The 26956-nt window shown below is 36.5% G+C and overlaps 1 protein-coding gene across 2 annotated transcripts; it reads right to left on the reverse strand.

Annotated features, from left to right (window-relative positions):
- Positions 1-11940: 11940 nt before the first annotated feature.
- Positions 11941-16965, reverse strand: LOC103938221 (GTP-binding protein BRASSINAZOLE INSENSITIVE PALE GREEN 2, chloroplastic). Of its 2 annotated transcripts, XR_007255252.1 has the most exons (5): positions 16741-16965; positions 15293-16635; positions 14450-14617; positions 12837-13035; positions 12392-12534 (listed from the first exon to the last, which is right to left on the reverse strand). XR_007255252.1 is itself a non-coding variant. In XM_009348216.3 (4 exons), exons 1-4 carry the CDS (start codon positions 16853-16855, stop codon positions 12184-12186), a joined length of 1977 nt encoding a protein of 658 aa, XP_009346491.2. In that variant the 5' UTR covers positions 16856-16959; the 3' UTR covers positions 11941-12183. The 2 variants fall into 2 exon arrangements, 1 of the variants encoding a protein (XP_009346491.2); XM_009348216.3 differs by lacking the exon at positions 12837-13035 and having other exon boundaries at positions 11941-12534; positions 16741-16959.
- Positions 16966-26956: the final 9991 nt, after the last annotated feature.

Here is a 26956-nt window from a genome sequence, read left to right on the forward strand (position 1 = left end):
TCGTAGGAAACCCTAACACATAGTAAACTAGGAAACCCAATTGGGTTAGGCCGCTAATGCTCAAGTTAACATTTTGGTCCTACCTTATTGAACCAATGCGTCGGGCCCGATGTTGCCTTTCAAAATCGTAAACCCTACACCTTAAACCAATAGGATTATAAGACTAGTCTTCGTCCTGAAAGCAACGACAGAGCTTGTGGATAGAACTAATGTCAACCTCTACAAGTAGATTCCTATCAGCTTTCATATGCACAATCTTTGTAGAAAGATATCTACTGCACTATCCCCAGTGAAGAAAAATTCAATTCTGTCGAAGGAACATGTTTGATCAAGATGAATGTATACCTGGAATCCCCCAAGCGTCTCTGATTCTGAAGCTTCTTAACTACGGGTACATGATCAGTTACTTTCTATTGGATATATGTTAACAATCTGTGATAAAATTATATATGCTAATAAATAATAAATGCGAATAGGAAATTAACAAAGTATGAACAAAACAAAAATATAAAACAAACAACTTGAAGATCGAGGCTTGCGTACTGCAATGTCCTTGAAATAGAAATTTCGTGCCTACTCAGTGCTTGTAGTTCTACGAACGTCTGCTTCACCAGGATTCAACGATCAAGTTAGAATTCTAGCATCGGAAAACTTAACTTCTGGCGAATTTATGTGTGATTCTCTCAGTAAGAAGGTTTAGGAATGTAGAAGAAGAATTTGATAATTTCTTTGTTCTAAATGCCATACAGATGGATGTATATACAGTGGGATTATGCCTATTCGCAACAGGTATGAAAATGGGATGTGACTGTTGTAAGACATCTCTTTAGAGGGTGCTGTGCTCTCTGCGTTTTTCCATTGGCTTCAGACTTCATTTGAAAAGATGAGTCTGTTCAAAAATAATTTAATTAAATTCGAAATTAATTAAAAAATAATAATTAATTACAGAATTTAATTTTCAGAGTCCAAGACCCCCAAGGCCCGAGGCCCATCTTTTGATAATTAATTATATATTAATTATTAATTAATTAGTACATCCCAAAGCCCAACTCTAAGGTCGAACCCAATTTCATTCTCAAAGGTCCATTACTCCAATCACTATCTATAAGAGACAATGAAATTTCTACCCAAAATTTCCAACACTTTCTCCATATAGACTCAAACCTACGCGAGCAGAGAAAGAATTAGGTAACTCAAGAAGAAAAAGAATGGAAAAACCAATAAGTTGATTACAATGTAGTAAGACATATTGCAGTATCGCTGCTTTTGTTATCGACATTTGACACTAACTAGAGTTAATCGGTTCTACTATAAAATCAAATGGTAATATGGGAGTAGCTCAACCTTTTCTTTGCAAGGTTTCTTCTTTCACCAATGTGAGACTATTTTACCTTCACCAATGTGGTGGTGGCACTCTTTTACCTTCACATTCTCATACACTCCCTCACGTATGGTGAATTTCAAGCACATGTGGCCCTTGGGCTTTGCACATGGGCTAACCTACTCTGATACCATGAATAGAGATTGAGGTTTCATCATAAAACCAATTAGCAATATGAGAAGTAGCCCAATTTACTTATTATAAGCCCATGCAAGGTCCCTCCCCCATCAAAGTGGGATTCATTCTTAACACGCCCCCTCACTTATGGTGAATTTTCAAGCTTAACACGTGGACAACAGAACCGGGTGACTTAGAGTGCATGTGACCGTTTGACTTCACACGTGGGGCAACCTGCTCTAATACCATGAAGCAGTTGAGGTTCTATCATAAAACCAATTGGTAATATGAGGAGTAGCCCAACCTCTTATAAGCCCTTACAAGGTTTATCCTTTCACCAATATGGTACTCTTTTATGCGAGACCTAACCCACGAACAGGGCCGACCCATGCTAAGTGTGAGCTGGGCGATTGTACGAAGCCCCAAAAAATTGGGGGCACCAAAATGATTAGAATGGTATATTCATATATGTTTTCATAAGAGAATAATTTAAAAAAAAAAGGTTAAATAACAAATTAAGTTAACTATAATTGGTGGTTTTTGTTGTTTGAAATTAATGAGGATGTCTTGGGTTCAAAACACATGTGTGTTTATTTACTTTCCATTTTTTACAAATTTCTTTTCATTAGAGTACAAATTTATAAAGTTTGGCCAAATGATAAATCAGTTTGACCATAAGTACTGGTGATTTATGTTGTTTAAAATTAATAGTGATTTACGTTGTTTAAAATTAACAAGGAGTTCCGGATTCAAAACACTATGTGTGTTTTTTTCCTCTCCAGTATGTGTGTTTTTTTACTTTCCAACTAGAGGTCATGAGTTCAAAATGCTATATGTATATGTTTGTTCTTTTTCAATTTTTACGAATTCCTATTTGGTAATTAATTTCTTTTTAATTACTAGCTAGTAGTTATGTGGGTTGCAGTTTTTAAACATTCGTTCCAATTCAAGTCTAATCTCCAACAAAGAGTAATATGTCGACCAAATTTGCAAATCATATGACGTCTCACCAATAGGTTTAATTTAATGTTCATTCATTGCTTATACATATCAATTAAAGACTCAAAAATATCATGTTGCCGCAAATGCATTAAGCAACTACATCTTGGTTCTATTGCATGTATAGGAAGTATCACTGTGGAAAGTTCGTCCCTGGAATCCTTTTCTGCTTCCAATAAATTTTACTACTGCAACTCCAAATTTAATTTATCTGTTGAGAAACTTGAAAATCTAGATATAAGTTCAGCCTGTACAATCATTGAAGATTTTTGCTCCCAATTTTAAAAGATTGAAGTGGAATGGCGTTTTGAGCAATAACCAAAATCTGGGACAATTATTGAGCTTGGAAAAAGTCGATATTTCTTTAGATGCTCGGAAAAAAGGAGTTTGACAAAGTATTTGAGGTTCTTTGCAGTATACGCTGGGCAAAAGTTCTTATTATAAAGGAGAAGACCATCCAGGTAAAGTTGACTTTAACCCTCAAGATATTCCGGTAAAAAAGATAGCATTGTCATTGTAGTATTGGCTTCTGTAAAAATGACATGGAAGTTTATGATTGGATTATTACTTAAATATTGATATACGTGCTCATTTTTATTAGTGACACATCATTTGGTGGAAATTTTGTTTACAAATTTAGTCTATTTAGCATTACCAGTGTACATATATTTTGTGTAGAGATACATACCATAATTGTTGTGATATTCCGGTAAAAGAGACGCCATTAAGATAAATACAATATATTTTGAAGATATGTCATTTAAAAGGTCAATTATGCAGATGGCATTGTTGTTGTGATGTATGTTTTGTGTCTGAACGTGTATTAAGACATTTTCGAAGGGTGATGCTCATGAAACTAAATTTGTAGAATAAATTTTGGTAACTAAAGGACATGGAAGTTGATGATTGGTTTATTACTTAAACATTGATAAACGTGCTCATTTTTATTGGTGACACATCATTTAGTTTGCAAATTTTGTCTACAAATTTAGTCTCCCTAAAATTACTCATTTTCGAATGTAGTTATAATATGACGATGTTAATTGAGAAGCATTCTAGGGTCATGTCCTCTTTCTAAGTAAGATTAAACTTGCAGGCTCTGTCCAAGGAAGGTTCTATGCCAACACCGATATTTGATAATATGTGTAACTTAGTATACATTGCGAGAGCTTGAATGATGACCTTGTTCCTGGAACGGTCTCTCTTCTTCGGGGAATGCCTAATCTGAAAATTTTGTTCATAAAGACCAGCTCGTCTCAGCATTATCCCAAAACAGTAAGTGAAAGTCTTTGTTCTATTGATCTCCCTTTCACTCACACAGCACACATTTTTCTTGTGGTAATTCTAGAATCATTTGGTTATATCTTGTCGTCAACAGATAAGTTCTGCATGTTACTTATTTGTATTGTAATTTTGAATTAATTCGCTTGTATGCTTGTTGCCTTTTGTATATTTTCAGCCAACTGGGCTTTGGTATGGAATACTGGAAACTGCAAAACCTTGATTTCGTTAATCAGCTTGAGGTGGTAACCATAGAGAATTCGCATGGGTCTAATGAAATCGTGTTTGCTAGATACATCCTCGAGCATGCTCAAAATTTGAAGAAACTGGTCATTGTTTTTCATGATGAAGATGAACAGTTAAAAGTTGTAGCAGGGATGGTGAGTACAAGCACGATCATTTCCACTGCCACAGTTCACATTCGGAACTCAAAGACAACGTAGCAACCTCAGATCTGATTCGGAGTTTTTTGAGCAAAGGGTTTTGTTAGATTTAAAGGAAAGAATGTTTGATATTTTGAGAGAACTTTATGTATGTCCTTAATGGTTTGCAGGAGTCGGAATTAAACCTCATTATACTTGTAAAAATCAAACTCCTGGGGAAAACCATAGATCATATTTAAAAACCATCTTATGCGGCGGTAAGCAAAATTATTTTTAGGAAACCTAGCTTAATTAACTCTCTCTCTCTCTCTCTCTCTCTCTCTCTCAAGTGACATTGGTGTGAGAAATAGGATAAACTTGGTTTCACGTCCAATACTTCCGAAATTTCTTCAACTTTCTATTATATATTAATGAAGAAAATGAATGAATTAGTATAGATTTAGATTCATGTTACACAATCATCCAAAGTTTAAAACAGCACAAGATGTAGTAAGAAAATTATGGCGGGGATGAGAAAAATCTAGTTATGTAAAAATATTAAAATAACCATAAACCATATGGGCAAGTGCCGATTAAATGCCTTGTGTCGCAAGTAATCACTCTATCACTCATCTATTTTCTCTTCCAGCGACATTAAAACGTTATTTGTCAAAAGCCACTACCATCTGTAAGTGATATTTGTTTGCAGAACATGCGATTTCTTGAAAACTCGTATTTCAAATTGGATTTCTGTCTAATTGTAAACTGTTTGTCTTATTGATTTCGCTTTAAGGTTTTGTGAATGTGCCTGGAAAGTGTTTGATGATATGATATTTGCTTGAGCTCTTTAGATGGATATGTGCTTGATTGTGGTCATAATTAATAGGATTCAACGCTTCCACATCAGGTGTAGTTTCTTCGAAACCGAAACAATGAAGAAGCTTTGTGGTGATCAACTTCGTGGATTTGTAATGCTTTAATGTGTAATGTTGAAGAGCTTGATCTTTCGTTTCTCACCGTGTGACACCAATATGTTTTCGTACCATCTAGCATTTTTCGTTCTCAATCTTTGCGCTCTCTATTGGTGAACTTGAATCAGGATATTTTTAATCCTTTTCCAATAATCTCCATTACTTGGAAATGGAATTGAGAAATGCTAGCGTCGTAGATGAGAGGATTTTCAAATGGATCTCCTGATGCTGCAAATGCATTAAGGAGCAGTTGGCTCATGGTTAGTTGTGTTAGAGAGGGAGAGGGAAAGGAAAGGGAGGAATTGCCCTTTTGGTGGATTGAAGAATTATCGAATTGAATGGTTGATATTATTCACAGTTAACTGCTTCGTATATACATCACAAACCTACGTTGGGGGTACGGGGATTAGGATTCCCAACATATAAATGGGAAAAAGGAAAGAATCGGAAAGCTTAAACGTACCTTGGTGTATATGGATTACAAAATTAATAGATCACTTTAGAATGGCATATACATCACACATCCTGGATCAAGTAAAAACTCTGGGGTTCCGACAAGCCACTGCTACTTCCATTTCATTAGGAATTGATGATCTTTTAACAATACCTTTTAAGGGGGTGGCTAGTCCAAGATGTTGAACAACAAAGTTTTATTTTGGAAAAACACAATCATTATGGAAATGTACACACGGAAAAATTACGCCAATCTATTGAGATATGGTATGCTTACACTATATATTTGGATGAGGGAAATAAACTTGGAATTTTGACAAATGTCAGGATTTATAAATGAATATGCACCAATTCCTTCGTTTGGATTCATAAACAAAAGAATTTAAAATTTCCGCGTGGAAAAAAAAAAACTTGGAATTTGGGACTTTCAATTCCTAAGTTTAAATTTCGAATAAATTGTAGCAATGATCCCTTAACTTTAACTCAATTGAAGCAATGGTCCCTCAACTAAAAATCCATTACCATTGGTCTCTTAACTCATCACGTGCAGCTATGGTCCTTCAACTAAAAATTCATTACCATTGGTCCTTCAACTTTAATCCAAGTGGAGAAATGGTCCCTCAACTTTAATCCAATTGAATCAATGGTCCCTCAACTTTAACCCAATTGTAGCAATGGTCCTTCCAACATAACTTATTTTGACAAAATTCTGACGAAGTTGACGAAAAGGACCATAGCTACACATTTTGATGAGTTGAGGGACCCCAATTGTAGCAATGGTCCTTCCAACATAACTTATTTTGACAAAATTCTAAAGAAGTTGACGAAAAGAATCATAGCTGCACATTTTGATGAGTTGAGGTACCCCAATTGTGGTCCTTCCAACGTAACTTATTTTGACAAAATTCTAACGAAGTTGATGAAAAAGACCATAGCTACACATTTTGATGAGTTGAGGGACCCCAAATGTAGCAATGGTCCTTTCAACATAACTTGTTTTGACAAATTTCTAATGAAGTTGACAAAATGGACCATAACTACACATTTTGATAAGTTGAGGGACCAATGATAATGGATTTTTAGTTAGGGGACCATTGCTCCAATTTGATTAAAGTTGATGGACCATTGCTACAATTTACTCTTAAATTCCATGTAAATAGGTGTATTGTCACATCCCGGCCCGGGTGGGACGACTTCCCGGGCCCGCTCCACCACCGTAGCACGATATTGTCCGCTTTGGGCCCCGACCACGCCCTCACGGTTTTGTTTTTGGGAACTCACACGAGAACTTCCCGATGGGTCACCCATCCTGGGAATGCTCTCGCGCGCTACTCGCTTAACTTCGGAGTTCCCATGGAACCCGAAGCCAGTGAGCTCCCAAAAGGCCTCGTGCTAGGTAGGATGGGAATATACATTTAAGGATCAGTCCCCTGGGCGATGTGGGATGTCACAATCCACCCCCCTTAGGGGCCCGACGTCCTCGTCGGCACATTTCCGGCCAGGGATAGGCTCTGATACCAAATTGTCACATCCCGACCCGGGGCGGATCACTTCCCGGGCCCAACTCCACCACCGTAGCACGATATTGTCCGCTTTGGGCTTACCATTCCCTCACGGTTTTGTTTTTGGGAACTCACGAGCAACTTCCCAGTGGGTCACCCATCATGGGATTGCTCTAGCCCCCTTCTCGCTTAACTTCGGAGTTCCTATGGAACCCGAAGCCAGTGAGCTCCCAAAAGGCCTCGTGCTAGGTAGGGATGGGATATACATATAAGGATCACCCCTGGGCGATGTGGGATGTCACAATCCACCCCCCTTAGGGGCCCGACGTCCTCGTCGGCACATTCGCGACCAGGGTTAGGCTCTGATACCAAATGTCACATCCCGGCCCGGGTGGGACGACTTCCCGGGCCCGCTCCACCACCGTAGCACGATATTGTCCGCTTTGGGCCCCGACCACGCCCTCACGGTTTTGTTTTTGGGAACTCACACGAGAACTTCCCGATGGGTCACCCATCCTGGGAATGCTCTCGCGCGCTACTCGCTTAACTTCGGAGTTCCCATGGAACCCGAAGCCAGTGAGCTCCCAAAAGGCCTCGTGCTAGGTAGGATGGGAATATACATTTAAGGATCAGTCCCCTGGGCGATGTGGGATGTCACATGTATTTCCAAATTTCTATGATTGAGAGTTTAAAATAATAGATTCCATATCGAATTCCATTGTTTTTTAGGTTAACCTAACAAGAAAATTCACAAATTTTAGAAAATAAAATTTCGTTATTTCAATTTCCATCATTTTAAAATTCCTTAATAATCTTAAATTTCCTTGTCCAAACAGAGTGACATGTTTACTTAACAAAAGTGGGAAGAGGAAGGAATCGGAAAACTTTAAAAAATTTGGAGAAATAAGAAAGCGAATCAAATTAACTAGTCCTCTAGGCCCTAGTTGATCTGATTCCTAATTTTTAGGCATTTAATTATGGATATCAAGAGAAAATGTTACACTTTTCTGATTCCTTATGTGTAAGTAAATTTAGGAGAAAATTAAGGACTAAAATGAGTCACTTATCTATATTTTAATACATAAAACTCAAGAATTTTTGTTCAAAAGAAAAAAAACTCAAGAATCAAATTGATTCTAATTCCTATTTCTATTCCTTGTAAGTGAACATGACCTAAATTACAATTCTTGTAATTAAATAATTGTGATGGCAATTCCTTGTTATGTTCGTTTACCAACCAAAATCCTAGTTAGTACGTACGTTTTTCCTGCCTTTCACAGCTTACATACATACATACATACATACATACATACACACATACATGTACACGTACATACATACAGACACATACATACATACACACATACACACATACATACACACATACACACATACACACATACATACACACATACACACACACACATACATACATACATACACGCATGCATACATACATACATACATACATACATACATACATACATACATCTATTGTGATGTTTCCTTCCTCGTTTGAAAATTTGCAGATAGCTAATTCAAAGCCATGGAATTGGCAGGAGAAAGCTCTATTGTTTCGACTCGCGGCCTAAAAATGATTCAATATACACATTGTATTACCTCATGTTACAAATTTTGTATTCCAATAAATATGAATGCAAATTTTTGCCTTCCCTTAATTGACGAATATGCATTTACAAAATAATAACATCTAAAATTATGGCCAAAAGCCTCACGCGCCATGATGAATGGGGGAGGGGGGCCTTGGCCGAAGAATCTTCGATGCCAAAGTTAGAGTTCTGAAAAGAATGCATTTAGAAGTTTGCGGGTAGCAAAAGCCTCCTCAATTTTGGAGATAAAGAGGGTATTTATTGGAGAAAAGGAGGAAGTGGGCCGGCCCTCTAGGGTTTAGGGGTGGCTGGCCCTAGGTTTGTGTTTAAGTGAGAATATTCTAAGATATTTGTGTAAATAATATCTTGAAGTAATTAAATAGATATCCTAAATAAATGAAATGAGGATTACTAACTTGAAAGATGTATTATCTGATTATGAATGTATTTATTATAGGAATAAGGGATATTTTATCATCAATATTCTAAACACATATCTTGAGCAGTCGTTGATTTTTGCCTCCTCTACCTCGGATGGGCATGGTGAATGAGAATGCTCCTTACTCATTTAATAAAGACAGTCTTGTCTTTCTTGGAAAATAATCAACATGTTTGCACCATGATTTTTGGAATTACTTTTGCCTCCACAATAAACACCTAAACTTAACGAACTGTCGCGTTAACCATGTTGCCAGTCGAAAATGAGGCAGAACAATCATGCTTCTCTTCTCTTCAAATGGATACCTCGGAAAAGGGAATCTGCACTCTCAATTTGAAGCTTTTTCCTCTGAGCTTCAAGTTTACTCTGGTTATCATTTGCCTCAGATGTTGCTTTCGGTAGCCAAAACCCGGGTCTCTCAAGAGATGGTGCCCGATCAAGAAGTAACAGCTCTGTCAATGTAATTTCAATGCCACCATACGTCCACAGCGTCAAGCTTGCTTCCCCTTTGAGACCTAATGAAAACCAACCTAAACCAGCTACTGCAATATAGATGCTATTCACATCCCAACTTGCTCCAGACACTTTGATTTCCCTCTCTTCCCATTTTCCCATCTCAGCAGCACGGTCAGCGCCAACTGGAGGCTGAAAAAGTATAACGCAAGATCCAGTGAGTAAAAGGTACAGTAAACTGAAGGAGCGGCTGCATTTTGCAAGAACATGAAACATAGAATTTCACATTGTTTCTTGAACGTTCAAAGGGAAAAAGAAACTAATTACTGTAGATTAAGGTAACTAACTGTATTACTAACAGCGGTTTTTCAATTAATGATTATCAATTACAGAAAAAAAAATTTAATTATTAATTAATTGGCGGGTTTCTGAGGATGCTACTGTGCATTTGACCCTTCCATGATGCCGGATCATTGTCTTCTGAAAGCTAGTTATGTATAACATAGAAACTCGCAAAAGGAAAAATGCAAAACCTTTCAAGACACGTTCCACATCACATGATAGAAATGAAGATTTCAAAGCAGACAAACTGCAAAGAGGTATTGCAAGTTTCTTCATGCTTCAATGCCAATGTTCATCCAAGACAGACAGACAGAAAACTCAACAGAAAATTAATAAAAAGTACCTCACAAAACTTGTTTTCTATAAAAATATTAAAATAACCATAACCCTAGGAGTAGTTCCCATTAAATGCCTTGTGTGGCAAGTAATCACTCTACACTCATCTATTTTCTCTTCCAGCTACATTAAAAGATTTTTTACCAAAAGCTATTACCACCTGTAAGTATTTGTTTGCAGAACATGCGATTTCTTGAAAACTCAGATTTCAAATTCGATTTCTGTGTAATTGTAAATTGTTAGTCTTGTTGATTTCTCCTTAAGGTTTTGTGAATGTGCCTGGAAAGTGTTTGATGATATGCCCTTGTCTGAATTTAATTAGGGGGCATCCTGTTTAGCTCCAAAAATTTAGTTTAACTGGACAATTGGTGTGTGTAGTTATCATAAACCGTTGCTTTAATTTGGTTGCAGGAAGGATTATCTCTAGTAGCTCTGACCAGATATCGCCTTCAGGAGTCACTACGATGGGGCGCAAGCGTAAGTTCCAGGCATCTACAAGTTGTCAAGATGAAGGAACTTGTTCTGAAAGTGGTATAGACAGATTTAGTGATCTTCCAGATGAATTTGCTCATCATATTCCTTCCTCCCTAGATTATAAAAACCTCACTCGAGTGGGCGCTGTGTCCAAAAGATGCAGACAATTTCATCTATCAGTTCCAGTCGTGGATTTTGGTTCAATTAACAGTCCAAAAGGACAAACCAACCATTATCTAGCGAGGCCGTTGAGCACTTTAGATGGATATCTGCTTGATCGTGGTCATAATAGGATTCAACGCTTCCACATCAGGTGGAGTTTCTTCAAAACTGAAACAGTGAAGAAGCTTTGTGATGATCAATTTCGAGTACTGATGTGGATTTGTAATGCTTTAAGGTGTAATTTTGAAGAGCTTGATTTTCGTTTCTCACAGTGACACCAGTATGTTTTAGTGCCATGTAGCATCTTTGCGCTCTCTATCAATGAACTTGAATCAGGATATTTTTAATCCTTTTCAATTAATCTCCAGTACTTGGAATTGAGAAATGTTAGCAGGTAGATGAGAAGATTTTCAAATGGATCTCCTGTTGTTGCAAATGCATTAAGGAGCAGTTGGCCCATGGCTGGCTGTGTTAGAGAGAGAGGGAGAGGTTGATTTTATTCATGGTTAACTGCTCCACATATACATCACAAACCTACCTTGGTGTGTAAAGATTAGGATTCCTAAAAGGAGAGGAAATCAAAATTACACTTAGGCATGTCTATTTAACAAAAAATGGGAAAAGAAGGGAATCGAAGAGCTTAAAAACATAGGAGAAATGAGGAAACATAATCAAATTAACTATTCCCCCTTAGGCTCTGGTTGATCTGATTCCTAATTTTTAGGTATTTGATTAAGGATTCGTCAGTATACTCAAGGAAAAATTAAGGAATGAAATGATTCGCTTACCCATATATTAATGAACACATGAAACTCAAGAATGAAAATGGTTACAATTCCTACTTTCTATTCCTTGTAAGTGAACATGCCCTTAATTACAATCTTGTAATTAATTAATTGTGATGGCAATTCCTTGTTCGATTGCTAACCCAAAACCCTAGTTAATACGTTTTTCTTGCCTTCGCATATGAAGTACATATATGCATACATATATACTTATATGTGTTGTGATGTTTCCTTGTTTGAAAATTTGCAGAAAGCTATTTCATGGCCATGGAATTGGCTGGATAAAGCTCTATAGTTTGAACTCGCGGCCTAAAAATGATTCAATATACACATTGCATTTACGTCACATTACAAATTTTGTATTACACCTATAAAGATAAACACCTAACGCAACACTAAACTCAAAGAGCTGTCGAAAAACCCTCTTAAACGCCAAGCTGACTTGCAGAGCTACGAGGTGAATCATGTTGCCAGTCGAAAATAAGGCAGAACAATCAAGCTTCTCTTCTCTTCTATTCAAATGGATACCTCGGAAAGGGAATCTGCACTCTCCATTTGAAGCTTTTTCCTCTGAGCTTCAAGTTTACTCTGGTTACCAATTGCCTCAGATATTGCTTTCGGTAGCCAAAACCCGGGTCTCTCAAGAGATGGTGCCCGATCAAGAACTAACGGCTCTCTCAAAGTAATTTCAATGCCATCATATGTCCACAGCGTCAAGGTTGCTTCCCCTTTAAGACCTAACGACAACCAACCTAAACCAGCTACTGCAATATCGATGCTATTCACATCCCAACTTGCTCCAGACACTTTGATTTCCTTCTCTTCCCATTTTCCCATCTCAGCGGCACGGTCTGCGCCAATTGGAGGCTGCAAAAGTACAAGGCAAGGTCCAGTGAGTAAAAGTACAGTAAACCAAAGAGATTTCATTGTTTCTTGAACATTCAAAGGGAAAAAGAAACTAATTACTTAGATTAGGGTAGCTAACAATAGTACTAACAGGGGCTTTTCAATTAATGATTACCAATTAGAGAAATAAGTTTGATTATTAATTAATTGGTGGGTTTCTGAGGATGCTACTGTGCATTTAACCTTTCCATGATACCGGATGGTTGTCTTATAAAACTAATTATGTATTAACATAGCAACTCGCAAAAGTAAAACTGCAAAACCTTTCAAGAGACATTCCACATCAACAACAACAACAACAAAACCTTATCCCACTAAGTGAGGTCGGATATATGAATCCTAGAACGCCATTGTCCTCGGTTTTGTGTCATGTCTTCCGTTAGATCCAAGTAGTCCAAGTCTTTTACTAGAGTCTCTGTCCAAGCAGACAAACTGCAAAGAGGTGTTGCAAGTTTCTTCTTGCTTCAATGCCAATGTTAATCCAAGACAGTCAGACAGAAAACTCAACAGGAAATTAAATAAAAATCCCCTCACAAAACTTTTTTTTATTCAAAAACTCTTAGACGACTTTCTTTATCATTAAGGGCATCTTTTATTATTATTAAGGACATTTTTTTAATTTTAAAACCTCATGAAGTGCGACTCCCTTTTTGTTTTTTGTCCTTATAATATAAAAAGTGTCCTTAATAATAAGAAAAGTTGTCTAAAGTGTTTTTCGATGAAAAAAGGTTCTGTGAGGGACCTTTTTTTAGTTATCCCAAAACTTAAACAATCATTTGTTCTTTATAGTCCTATACACAAAGAACGGTTGTGTTGTGAAATAAACTCGATCATACTGTTAATCCCGTAATGTAGTTGAAGTTCACCAAAACGTAATTACCAAGTGGAAACTGAAACTTTCTAGGCAAACATTGATTCATTGTATATGAAATGACAACAATGAAAGCCAAAAGAGACATGTTCATTTATCAACCTAAGTGAATTAAGAGGAATATTTAAAATCCTCAGAAACTAAAATGAACGCAACCTGCAAAGCTGACAGTTTTAGGCAAATCAATTGAATTGACAAAGATTAAAACCTAACAATCCAGTCATTTATCAACCGAAGTAAATTATGACTTTACAATGTTCAAACTTTCGTGAATATCAATATCACAGGAACATATGGACTGCAATTACAAAATGTGGGGAAAAAAAAATCTTCGAATGTCAGTGTGATTACCACTTCAGGAGGGCTGTTTCGCGGCCTAATTGGTTTGGACAGCTAATAGAGGACACTCCTCTACAACTGTGGGAGACCCTTGGAGTTGACAAAATTGCAAACATTTTTTGCATGCTTGGTTCAGCACAACTCAACAACCAAACCAACCTAATTTGGGAAAAAATTGGCTCTTATGCCAGAACAGGAATTGAAGTACAAACTTCCTAAGAACATACAGGAAGGCTTAGTTTCCAAACAATAATATTAATATATGTTCAATCAGATTCATGGTCAATGTTACATATCCAAGATGAGGAACCATTGATGACTACAGGGTAATCTAGAATCTTCAAAGGATTCAGAGCGCCAGTCTATTCTGCGGAAATATGATTAATACTACAACTCCTCACATCCAAAAAATCCTGTCAAACATCTTCTAGAGTAAAGACTAGTTCCTATAACTGCTGACCAAATTTTAAAGGATGAATCACACTCAAATGTGTTCATACACAAAATGCATACATAAAATAAAATTTCAGTAAGGATCATTTTATATTACTGGCAGATATCAAGATGATATCATTAAAAATTTGGATCCAGAATCAAATCGAATTGAACTATGCGATAAAATGCAAAATCATGACAAAGATGTATCCAACTGGGATAAAGAATTACCTGCAACCTAATACCAACATGTTTCCTCCATGTCTCATCAGCATTTTCTGTCTTCCCCATATGTAAAGAAACATTTGGTGAAGCCCAAACTGTCAAATAAATTGTTTCAACAGAAGCTTGAACAAGATCTAGTCTCAGTAAACCACCAACATGTATGGTTTGTCCTGCCTGCAGATATCAAACTTATGATTAGTAGCACTTAGATTTGATCATTAGTCCATTCTCATGAATCGAAAAACTACATATGTATGCATAGATTATAAGGGCTTTCTTTTCATTAAAAAAAAAAAAAACTTTAAAGTACAATCTAAATAGATTATTGAACTGATAACCTCCAACTGAGATTATAAGCTAGTATCTGTTGTAGAAGTAAACAAAAGATCCTGACATCGACTGAATTGTTAAAAATCCTTTTTGTGGAATTTGAGCCAAGAAATAAGCATGTTCTTCAAACTTGCATTTTAAGATAATTTGAGCAAAAAAAATCAAATGAGGCTCCGCAAACCATTCATAATCTGCAACTATAACAAGAAACCTGAAAAAGTAAGTGCTTACGAATAAGGTCAAGTTTACATGTCCTTCGATTATTGCAGAAAATTGGTGACCTGTACCCAATAGGTTATTGAATATGTTCATTTGGTATTAAGTATAACCAATTATTAGACTTTCAACAAGATTTGCCTCAAAATCAATTCATAACACTTGCACGAGGTCTCAACATTTATCCTATAGTAGCTGTAGTCAAATATGTATAAACAAACAAATGCACATAACAAATACATGCGTATTTAAAAAAAAAAAAAAAAGGTCCAGAATACAACAAAATGGAAAGAATGAACTTGCCTTTATCCTATAAGTCCGAGGACGAAGCTCCTTCCGTATTTCAACCATTTTCTGTTCATCTCTATTCAATCTCATGGACACCAAATATGGATGCAGAAGTCCTGGAGTGTCAAACAACTTTGCCATAGCTGACAAGATCCCTCCAACTCTCAGGATCCCTAATGTTGTCCCAGGAACTGGAGCTTCCGTGAGCTTTGTGACTTTTGCCCCTTCTTTCCTTGCTAGTGCATTTATGAGAGTGGACTTGCCAGCATTTTGAGCCCCAATAACCCATACATTCCCTCGAGGGCCAGCCAATTCTTTGAGGAAGGATAACAGATTCCTGACATTCAAATCCTTATGAGAACTAACCATATACACCCCACTTAGTTTAGGTCCTCCTCCAGCCTTAGCACGATGGCGGACCCATCTATCCAATCTAGCAGGCGAAACTTGTGATGGGAGGAGATCAACCTTTGTGGCCACAAGAACAAGCTTTGGCAGTCTTTTCCTAAGTTTAGGATCATTTTCAGTTCCTTTTAATGCTGCAAACAATGACTTTGCTGCCCGTTTAGGGAATGATCCATCAAAATCAACACAATCAACAACCATAACCACAACAGGATTGGCACTCGCAGCAGGTTTAATCAGCCGGGTTGCGATCAACCTATCAAAATCAAAATCAGGCATTAAGTTTTCAGCTGCTTGGTTCTTCACCTGCCCATAATTTCTTAATGAATGACATCGGGCACACACCGTAACCTCTTCTTTCTCTTTCTGAGCCTCTCTAGCCATTCTCTTCTTTTCCGATTTTGGCACCTTCTTCTTCATCTTCTCTATAGTTTCCGCTTTGATGTTACCGTACCCAACCCCCGCTGGAGTAAAACCATCCAAATCCAAATCATTTTCTTCCTCCCCCAACAACTTGGCTTCGAATTCATCGGAATCCCACTCAAACTCATCCCCCATTTCCAATTCACTATCTTCTTCACCACTTTCTACAAACTTTCCCTCAATTTCATCCACAAACTCCTCCTCCACCTTCTCCTCTTCAACATCGAAGTCTTCAAATTCACCCTCAACACCCTCCTCACCATCTGACAATTCTGACACATTAATCTTTCTTTTCTGATAAAACCCAGGAACATTTGGGTCCTTATCTTGCATAAACACCCCACACCCAGGGCAAAACGGTCCATTCCTCTCATCCTCATCCCTTCCCTCACTCAAAAATGGGTTCCCAATTCCACCACCTATCCTTCGTGTAATCTTCCCATTTACTTTCTGGGTCGTTTCAGTGCTCTCTTGCTTCTTTACAGCACAACTAATCAATGAAAATTTGTTGCTTTTATCTAAACTGAATCCTACCAAACCCGAAAACAAGATGAAAAGATTGTGTTATTCAAATTGTAGCTGGAAATGGAGAAATCGGAAGGGAAATGGAGAGGAAGGGTTTTGTTAGGGTTTACCTGCTGAAAGGTGAGAAGGTTTTGGATGGAGGTTGCCGCCATTGTTGAGATTGAGAAGCTTCAGGCTGAGCTTTGTTATTGAAGGAAGAGCTGCTGTAGATAACAGAGTCGTCATTTTGTTGAAGAGGAAGGAGGGAGGAGGGGAATTTGCTCAAAATTATCTGCAAGGAAGGACAACGCCGGCTTCAGTTTGCCAAACGCTCCTACCGGGCCGGGTCGGCCATTTTCAAGTTGGGTTACTCATGTTCTGTTAGATTGTCCTTAGTGATCCTCCCCAGATTTCTTCCACCAAATCCTTAATTTTGGGAATTCAGGCTGTTGAAATTTGATCCAACAGCTACAAGCAGGAGATCCTTTAGTCCCTTTAAAAGTTATAATAATTGTAACCATTGGATCAAATTTCAATGACCCGGATTTTAAGACTGGGTGGATTTGATGGAAGGGATCCTAAGAGGATCCCTTTCCTTTAAGGACACCCATGTTTTCGAATGAGAAATGCTAAAAGGAGACTTTGACTTTCAATGGGCTCTCTACAACTACATGTTTTTAGCACAATATATTGTAATGGTGGCAATGGAATTAACGTTAAACTGTGAGGTGGTAGCGAGTCCATGGAGATTTCTTTGAGAGACTCCTTAGCAATTCTCTATTCAAATTGTTTGGACCCAAACTATCAGGCTTGGGCTGAACATAATTGTGGGTTCAACCCAGCGCAAAGATCTCGGCCCAGTTCATGTTTTTTAAGAAGTCCAACCCAGGGAATGGCCAAGTCCTAGTAAGTGAAGGACTCTTTGGAAGCCGGTTTAGATTCAGAGGGCTTTCAACATGACAAACAAATTTGCCCTGTGCAATTTCTCACTTTACGCGAAACTCTCTCATCTTTGAGAAAATACTAACCTTCCCAACTTCATCAAACGCATCTTTAGTTTAGATCAACAATATTGTGGTTAACAACCGACGACATTTTCAGTTTGGATTAACATCACTAGAGCACTAGAGTTGATTGAGGACCACCTTCAGTTTGGATTAGCAGCATTACTTCAAGTTTGGTAGACTATTTATCCAATTCTCTATCAACAAGGAGTCTTTGAGTCCTTATTGGAAGAGGTCAACTCATTAGCCTCTCGGCGAGTTGATGTGTTACTGGGTTACGTTGTTCGACACAATTGAAAACCAACCCATTTTATGATTGGATATACTCAAGTGCATTTTAGAGTTCGGTATTCTAACGTGGAACCACATTTACAAGCAAGACACTCATCTCCTTTGAGTATTTGTGTTCATACAATTCGATACTGATTCGGTGAACTTATATTTTCACAAATATAATTGAAATAGCCGAGCACGGTATAGACGATTCCTGAACTTTGCAGTGGCTAACATCTTTATCTTCGTACCCTAGTACCTAGAGGCCGATAGGAGTTCCTTCCTTGCCTATGTTCACTTAGATATAGAAGTTAGCATTGCATTTGGTACCACCGCCACATTCATTTACTCACCAACTGAGCTTGGTCGACAAGCTGGCACGTCCACCATTCAACTGAATGACGTAGCTAGCTCATTAGCTATTCGGCATGTGCACCATGTAGGCTAAATAGTCTTTAAAGTTAGTACAAATATATTACAGTCGAAGAAATCTTAACTTTTATAATTTTTCTTCTTAAAAACGATATTACTATTTTAAGGTATGCATGTCATAAGGAATATAACAGAAGCGTTGTGGGTTGAAGAAAAGCCTGTCTACCAAACTAACTTGCCACTCACTTTAAAATTTTATAATTATTTACTAATTTATGCATCTTTCAATCAGTTTTTTAGTTTCGGATTGTATTATTCATAATTTTTATATAATCATACACTTACATACTAAAAGTACTATAAGTGCATTTTATCGACATACATATTATATTATTTTGTGTCTTGTCTCATGTATATATGTGCTATATATTTAAAAGCATACTATTGTTGTAATTAGTGTCTCTTCTTTTAATAGACTTATGGCATGTTTACGTATTCGAAATGGAAGTAGAAGAAAGGGAATTGAATTCTTCCGTAGGTGATTATGGTGTTTACCAAATTTTTGGAATGCAAACTATTAGTGGCTGCATCCAAAATTAGGAATCAAACTCCTGATATTCTTGGAATCGAACTACTGACTTTGATGAGGTATTTAAATTTTGGAAGAAAGCCAACATCCGTAATCATAATTTCGACCGAAACTACTCTTTTAGATTGAACCCTTTTCATTTGCCTCTTGCAATTCAACCACCCAAAGCACACCCATCCCCACTCTTGAACCAACGCATACCATCGCAACACCTCCCAAACTGCCAATACCCATCACCAACCCACCCAAAAATTTTACCCAACAGACCCACGACAACTGATATATATATTTATATATATGTGTGTGTGTGTGTGTGTGTGTGTGTGTGTGTGTGTGTGTGCGTGTGTGTGTGTACACTCTAGTTCTGATATGAGTCCAACGGGGTATAATTTATGGGATTACCAAAAAGCTTAGGATGTATTTTTATGTTTTCAAAATATCCGTTATTCTCACACTTGGTTCATTTAGTTTCGTCTCAGAACTTTGAAAGAGTGGTTTAGAACATGGTTTATTATTTGGGGACCAAATTTGGATTATTTGCCCCAAGTAATTGTTGATTCTTTTCCAGACAATTTTAGTAAAGAAAATGCAGACTATCCTAAAAAGAGGAAGTTGTTTCTTTGGTTCATAATATTTTATGAACTCCCTTGGATCTTGAAATGGGACTATGGTTTTGTTGACGACGATGATGGTGCTTGGAATTTCGTTCCCCAGCTTAAAAGAAAGCTCTTTATCTGTTGGTGGGATAAGTTTCACTTGGACCATCTTAAGCCAAACATTTTTAAGGCCATAAAAATCTTGCCTGATAGGCAGTGTGCTATTGAACATTCCCGATCAACCCCTGAATCATCATCATCAAAGATTGAAAAACTTAAGTCTTTAATCGAGTCCAGCCTATCTTGTTCAAAGAAAGATCTAAAAGATAAAGTTCTTAAAATCCTTGAGCTGGACAGTCTAGATGACGAAGAGATGAGATCTGAAGCTGGGTCGTCTCAGTATAACATGGATGAAGACTACATAGATGATAATGAGGATGTCTGCTATGGAATATGTATTCCTATCCATCCAAAGAAATAAAGCATGAAGTGCTTTTCTCTGAATAAAGATAAGACAAGATGCTGTCTGAAATCTAGATGTCAGCTTTTATTCCTTTTTGAATAGTTGTGCTATGGTTTATGTAGCTGCTTGTTGGTATGTGTTTTTTTTTTTTCAAGAATCTTTCTAATGCTCCACGTGAAGCCAAGTCAGTGTCATTGCAAAAAGTGAAGATGTCGCTTATTAGTGTAGGCTTCTTTTTTTATGCTTCATTGCCTGTGCGACACTTGGCTTTTGAGTTTGCTTTTAGTTTTTTGTTTATTGAGCCTCCGAGCCCAATTGTAAGAGGACGAGAAAACTTTCACTTTGTTAACTATATTATTGGGTGTTTGAGTGTTTAACTGTTGTCTTTCTTTTCGACTTTGGTTCTTCCTCGTAAATCTCAAAAATTAATAAATTAATGTAAGTTTGCTTTTCACCTTATGCTTATTTTATCGTTTTTTATTTCAGTCTGTACTTATCCTTTATTTTATCTTTGTTTATTTCAATTCATAATTATTGTGTTGTTATCTTCATATATATATATATATATTCTCTGCTTGTTTATAGACTTAATAATAAATTTAAACAAGATTAAACATTTTCAACTATTCTGACGTCTCTGGGCCATTTTTGGTTTAGGTAATAAGTCTGTCGACACATCACCTAGGGAACAAAGAAGTAGAGAAACTTTCTTCTAATGATTGGTTTACTTAGATCCTTGAGTAAGAGAACTGTAGGTAGCAGTAGTGGTTCTAATCGTAGTAATAGTTCGAGACTAATGAGGGGGGGGGGTTAAAAATGTTGAAGAAGTAACCATCTTGAATATAGAAAAGGATTTAGAAAATTGGAATATTCCCAGAGTCCCAACTTTTGATATTTATTAGAAGGTAACATTTGAATTTAAATCAGACTACTTAAAACAGTTGAAAAAACCATTCCCTTCACTGATGCTAGTGCAGACTTCCAACTACTCTTTCAACACCAAATAGATCAACATATACAAAAGGGTCACAATTATTTGCATATAGGTCTAATACAGGTTGCGGTGAAACGTTAACTAGAACAGGGTTAGATACCTCAATTCTACTTTGTTTAAGGGATAAACATCACAAAAGTTTTGTTAATTCCATGTTGGGATTAATAGAGTCTTCTTTAAGTGAGGGGCCACTTTACTTTAATTGTTACCCGAACTTCTCATTGTCGTTATCCAATCCCGGAGTCTTAAAGACCTTTACCTTAAGTGTGGATACCCAAGGATATGATATGGACCCTGATCACAGAATCTCGCTGTGATTTACCAAATTTCATATAAGGTTATGAATACCATTGTACAATGAGCCAAAGTCATGGATAGTAAAGGACAAACCGTTTTATTCCAAGCTAATTTAGAAAAAGGCACATACTGTGGTACCCAAAATGATTAGATGGAACGAAATTACTCTATTTGAAAGAGGGAGATTGCAGGATGTAATTCCTCCTTAGCTCATCCAAAATCGAGAACCTAGCCATATTAACCAATATGATGATGGAGATGTAGAAATACATTTTAACAATGACAGGTTAACCAGGCTATGTTTAGGTCCTTGAAGAAGTGTTGATTCCCTTAGGAAAAACATTTTAAAAATAAATTCTTTTAGGAAGACAACACCCGAAACAAGCTATATGAGCAAGGCCATGAAAAGACTTTCCTAGAAGGCCTTAGAAAAACCCAAGAACAAGTGCATTACTTTTTCTATAAGGTAGAAAATATTAGAGCCACAACTCCTTCTATGAACTCTAGAAATCCACACTTACAACCAAAATTTACATGGGACAATGTTGAATCAAACATTTGTGTAATAACAAAATTTGAACCAGATAGAGACTTCATTGAGAAATATTATCTCAATAAAGAGTATTCTAAAAAGAGAATGGCTAGAAAAAGCCTATAGCCCAGAAAGAAGAACTTTCCTGAAGAAACCTTATTATACTTTCATGATAGAAAAAGGGATTAATACAAGATTTTTTCCTTGGTATGAATGGTGTGCTAAGAAATACAACTTTCCTAAATACACTCAATGTATAAGCACTTTAGAAAATCCATTTAAGACTTATACAACAAGAGAAGGAAAAGAAGAAAGAGCGATACATCCACTAGAAAAGTCCATCCAGATCAATTCTAAAGGAACAATTGCCTCTCCTTATAGAAAGGTTCTTGATGGAGGTCAGGAAGCCTCTTTAAAAAATGGAGTTGCTGCTGTGATACAACAAAACAATTATACTAACTCGTTCCTTCAATCTTTAGGATAACAAGCATCTAGAATAGAGAATTCACTAAAGACAAATGATTCTCTCGAATCTAGAATTTGGAACCCTAGAGAACCATGAACATCTTCCAATTCTTTTGAAGGAAAGAAGAAGGTTGACCAACCAATGTTTAAACCAACTCTCGAACTTAAAGACTACAAGTTTGGAAACAATGATAATTTTATTGATGCTCTGGTAAAGAGGTTAAGTTCAATAAAATTATCAAAGCCAAACGCCTTAGTTATTACTGAAACCCAAATTGCTAATTTGTAAGAGCAATTTGACGAGTCAACCCTAGACCCACAAGTGAATAGGATAAGACAAGGACACAAGTTTATGAGAACACCCATCCTGAATAATTATTATCTTAGGCCAACCCCTATAGATCTCCAATTTGAAGATAATGATATGAGTGAAAATGTTTAGTATGATGGAAGATCAATTGTTGAATGGAACATTGATGGACAAACAGATTACCAAGTAAATAATACTATATGACACATGATGTTCTCATCTGCTAGTAAATTACAAGGAAATTCTGATAGTATCATTGCACATGCAATAATAACAGGATTTATAGGTCAATTGCGTGGATGGTGGGGTTTTCACCTAAGCGAAGAAGCAAAGAGACAAATCCTTGCTGCCACAAAGGTAGGAGAAATCAATGGGCAGATAATAGCTCAAGAAGATGCGGTGAATACTTTAATCTACACCATTACGCTACATTTTGTTGGCTCTGCTGAGATACAACAAGATAGGTCTAGAGAACTCCTAATGAACTTAAAATGCCTGACTTTATCTTATTTTAGGTGGTATAAAGATGTTTTCTATGTCAGGGTCTTTCTTAGATCCAATTGTAATGCTAATTATGAAAAGAAAAGTTTCTTTTTGGATTACCTCCTCTATTCGCTGAAAATGTGTGAAGTCAGATAAAAGAAAAATTCGAAGGAGTTATACCTTATGATAGGTATACCTATGGAGAACTTACCTCTGAAATATGTGTTGAAGTATTAGCACTTTATAATGATATAAAGTTGAAAAGGCAACTTGATAAGCAAAGAACCTTAGGATCAAAAGAAATGGGAGATTTCCGTGAACAATTTAGCTTTGAACCTAAAAGTCAATCTTCTTCAAAGAAACCCTTTAGGAAAACCAAAAAATTTCCCAGTACCCATAAATCATCAAATCTTATAGGTCATTTTGTAAGCAAAAATTCCAATTTTGTAAACAAAAACGGGGGAGAGAAGGATTAGATAAAAAAACCTCGTGTTTGCTACAACTGTGGAAAAGTTGGACATATGAGACTTTAATGCCAAATGAAAGAAAAACTTAATAATCTCAATCTAGATGAGGTTTGAAAGAAGCAATTATGCCAATTAATGATAAATACGACTAATTCTGAAGAAAGCGAGAATGAAGTCATAGTTCTTGAGGACGAATAGCTGTTTACATCATCAACGAATGAAAAAAGCACGAAGTCAGAAGATGAATGTGCCTGCAAACTAAATCTATATGTTAACACCAAAGAAGAAAGTCTGATTTTGGACTTAATAGATAGGCTAGAAGATCTTTTACAAAAAATAGAAGTTTTGGAAAAGTATTTAGACCTGGCAAAAGAAAAGAAAATGCCTGAGCCAAGTGAGAGACAACCAATTAAAGCCTATAGCTTCAAAACAATTGTTAATAGAATAGTTGAAAAAAAAAACAGCCAAGAAAGAACCCATATTAGCCTAAATGCAACATGAAATTAATACTACAAAAGAAGAAACTAAGGGATTAAAGCATATAATTCAAATCCTCGAACTCTATCATTTCTCGCCTGAAGAAGAGATTCAGAGTAAAGGCAATGTGATTGAAACTGAAAAAGAGTTTCAACATCTGATGGATGACTTCACAAAAAAGAAGAAAGATAAGCCACCAGAGTATGAACCAGAGTTGTTGTTTACCAATCCGAACAATAGTGTCTCAACCCTGAAGTATGTTAGTAGCATAGACAATGTAGTTTTTTAAAAGTGGTATTCTATAATTACCTTTGTTATTAATAAAACTTTCAGGTTTTTGATTGAAACACTCATTGATTCAGGAGTAGATCTAAATTGTATAAATGAAGGAGTTGTACCCATATAGTACTTCTCAAAAACTTCTCAAGGTATGCGAAGTGCAACTGATCAACTTATGAAAATTCAGTATAGGTGTCAGATGCCGCAGTCATTCAAGATGAGGTTTGTTTCGAAACCCATTTTGTTATGGTTAAAGGACTAAGCCATGCTGTGATTTTAGGGACTCCTTTTATCAACATGCTTTACCCGATCAAAGTTTCAGAAGAAGGAATTGAAACTGAAGTAGAAGGAACAGAGGTAAAATTCACATTTTCTAGGGAACATCAAATGTAGTATGTAAATGTCATACAAAAGAATATTCAAAACAAAGAAAAATTTCTTTGTTCACTGAAAGAAGAAATGCATTTTAAGATGACTGAAGAACAAGTCACTACAAAGATGGTGAAAGAAAAGATTAAGTCCATACAAAAGGATTTTGAAAAACAGGTCTATGCTGAAATTCCAAGTGCTTTTTGGGATCGCAAGAGGCATATTGTCGAATTATAGTATGAGCTTGATTTTGATGAAAAGAAATTTCTATCAAGGCTCGACCCATTCAGATGAATAACAAACTGATGGAGATTTGTAAGAAAGAGATCAACGAACTTCTTGAAAAAAGGTTAATTCAAAACAGCTACTCTTTTTGGAGTTGTTCGGCATTCTATTTTAAAAATGCTGCTGAATTAGAGCGAGGAGCACCCAGGTTAGTTATCAATTACAAACCTTTGAATAAAGCTCTTAGATGGATTAGGTACCTTGTTCCAAATAAGAAGAATTTGTTAGATAAGCTAAATCAAGCGGTAATATTTTCAAAATTCAATATGAAATCTGGAGATTGGCAGGTTCAAATTGCTGAAAAAGATAGGTATAAAACCACATTCAATGTCCCATTCGGACGCTACGAATGGAACGTAATGCCATTTGGATTAAAGAATGCTCCTTCAGAATTTCAAAACATAATGAATGACATCTTTAATCCTTACTCCACTTTTACTATTGTTTATGTTGATGATGTTTTGGTTTATTCTAATTCATTAGAACAACACTTTAAACATCTATATATCTTTTTGAAAGTGGTGAAGAATGCAGGTCTAGTAGTCTCAGCTCAAAAGATGAAACTCTTTCAAACTAAGGTTGGATTTTTAGGGCATAATATTCATAAAGGAATAATTTTGCCTATTGTTAGGGCTATCAATTTTGCTGATAAATTTTCGGATGAAATTCTAGATAAAAAACAATTGCAACGTTTTTTGGGTGGTCTGAATTATGTACGTGACTTTTACAAGTACTAACTAAAGATAGCAAGCTGCTTTATCAAAGGCTAAAGAAGAATCTTGTTCCTTAGACTGAGGAACAAACTCGAGCAGTATGACTTTTGAAGAAAAAGGTCAAAGAACTCCCATGCTTAGCTTTGGCAAATCTGGAAGCATTCAAAATAGTGGAAACCGACACTTTTGATGAAGGTTACGGATGAGTTTTGAAACAAAAAACTGAAGATGGCAAGGAGCCTTTAGTTCGCTTCACTTCTGGTGTCTGGAAACTAGCCCAGAAAAACTATTCAACTGTTAAGAAGGAACTTTTATCCATAGTCCATGCAGTTACTAAATTTCAAAGTGATTTTCTTAATAAGCGGTTCTTGATAAGGGTAGATTGTAAGGCTACTAAAGATATATTGTTAAAAGATGTTAAAAATTTAGCATCAAAATAAATTTTTGCCAGATGGTAAGGGATATTGTCCGCATTTGATTTTTTGATATTAAACATGTTAAGGGTGAATGTAACTCTTTGCCAGATTTCTTAACTCGTGAATTTTTCCAGGGCACATCAAAGAAAGAAGGAGCAGAATCTAGCTCTCGTTAGAATAGGCTCTACCTCGATCTAGAGAGGTTCTCATTCGTCCTCCCAAAATCCAAACCCAATCTCATATGGTCTCTCTTATAACAAAGGCAGGAAGAAGGCTTTAGCTGACAATCTTATTAGATGGACCATGGCGATTCCTCTGATGAACATAGAGGATTCCGATCTATTGTTATTCCAAGACAGGTTGGTAAAAAATAGCACCGAGATCATATTTGTCCATTTCTCAAGACAAGATATTGGTACAAATGACTTCTGATAGAGACCAAATCAGCCGATATTGTTCACAGATACAGGAGTGAAATGAACAACATGATTGCGCTTTAAAAAATCACGATACTGAAAGTTATCTTTTTAGAAGAACAAGGAAATAACCTTTATTATATGCGTTTACACTCTAGCCCTGATATGAATCCAAAAGTGTATAATTTTTGGGATTACCAGAAAGCTTGGGATGTAGTTTTATGTTTCCAAAACATCTGTTATTCCCACACTTGGTTCATCCAGTTTCGTCTTAGAACTCTAAAAGAGATTCCTAACTAGTTTAGAACATGGTTTATTATTTGGGGATCAAATTTGGATTGCTTGTCCCAAGTAATTGTTGATCCTTTTCTAGACAATTTTAGTAAAGAAAATGATGATTATCCTGAAAAAGGAAGTTGTTTCTCTGGCTCATGATATTGAACTCCCTTGGATCCTGAAATAGGACTATGGTTTTGTTGATGACGATGATGGTGCTTGGGATTTCACTCCCCAGCTTGAAAGAAAGCTATTTATCCGTGGATGGGAT

The sequence above is a fragment of a genome, unplaced genomic scaffold, assembly GCF_019419815.1.
Source record: "Pyrus x bretschneideri cultivar Hongxiangsu unplaced genomic scaffold, Pyrus_bretschneideri_v1 Contig83, whole genome shotgun sequence".
In the NCBI taxonomy this organism is placed as follows: Eukaryota; Viridiplantae; Streptophyta; class Magnoliopsida; order Rosales; family Rosaceae; genus Pyrus; species Pyrus x bretschneideri.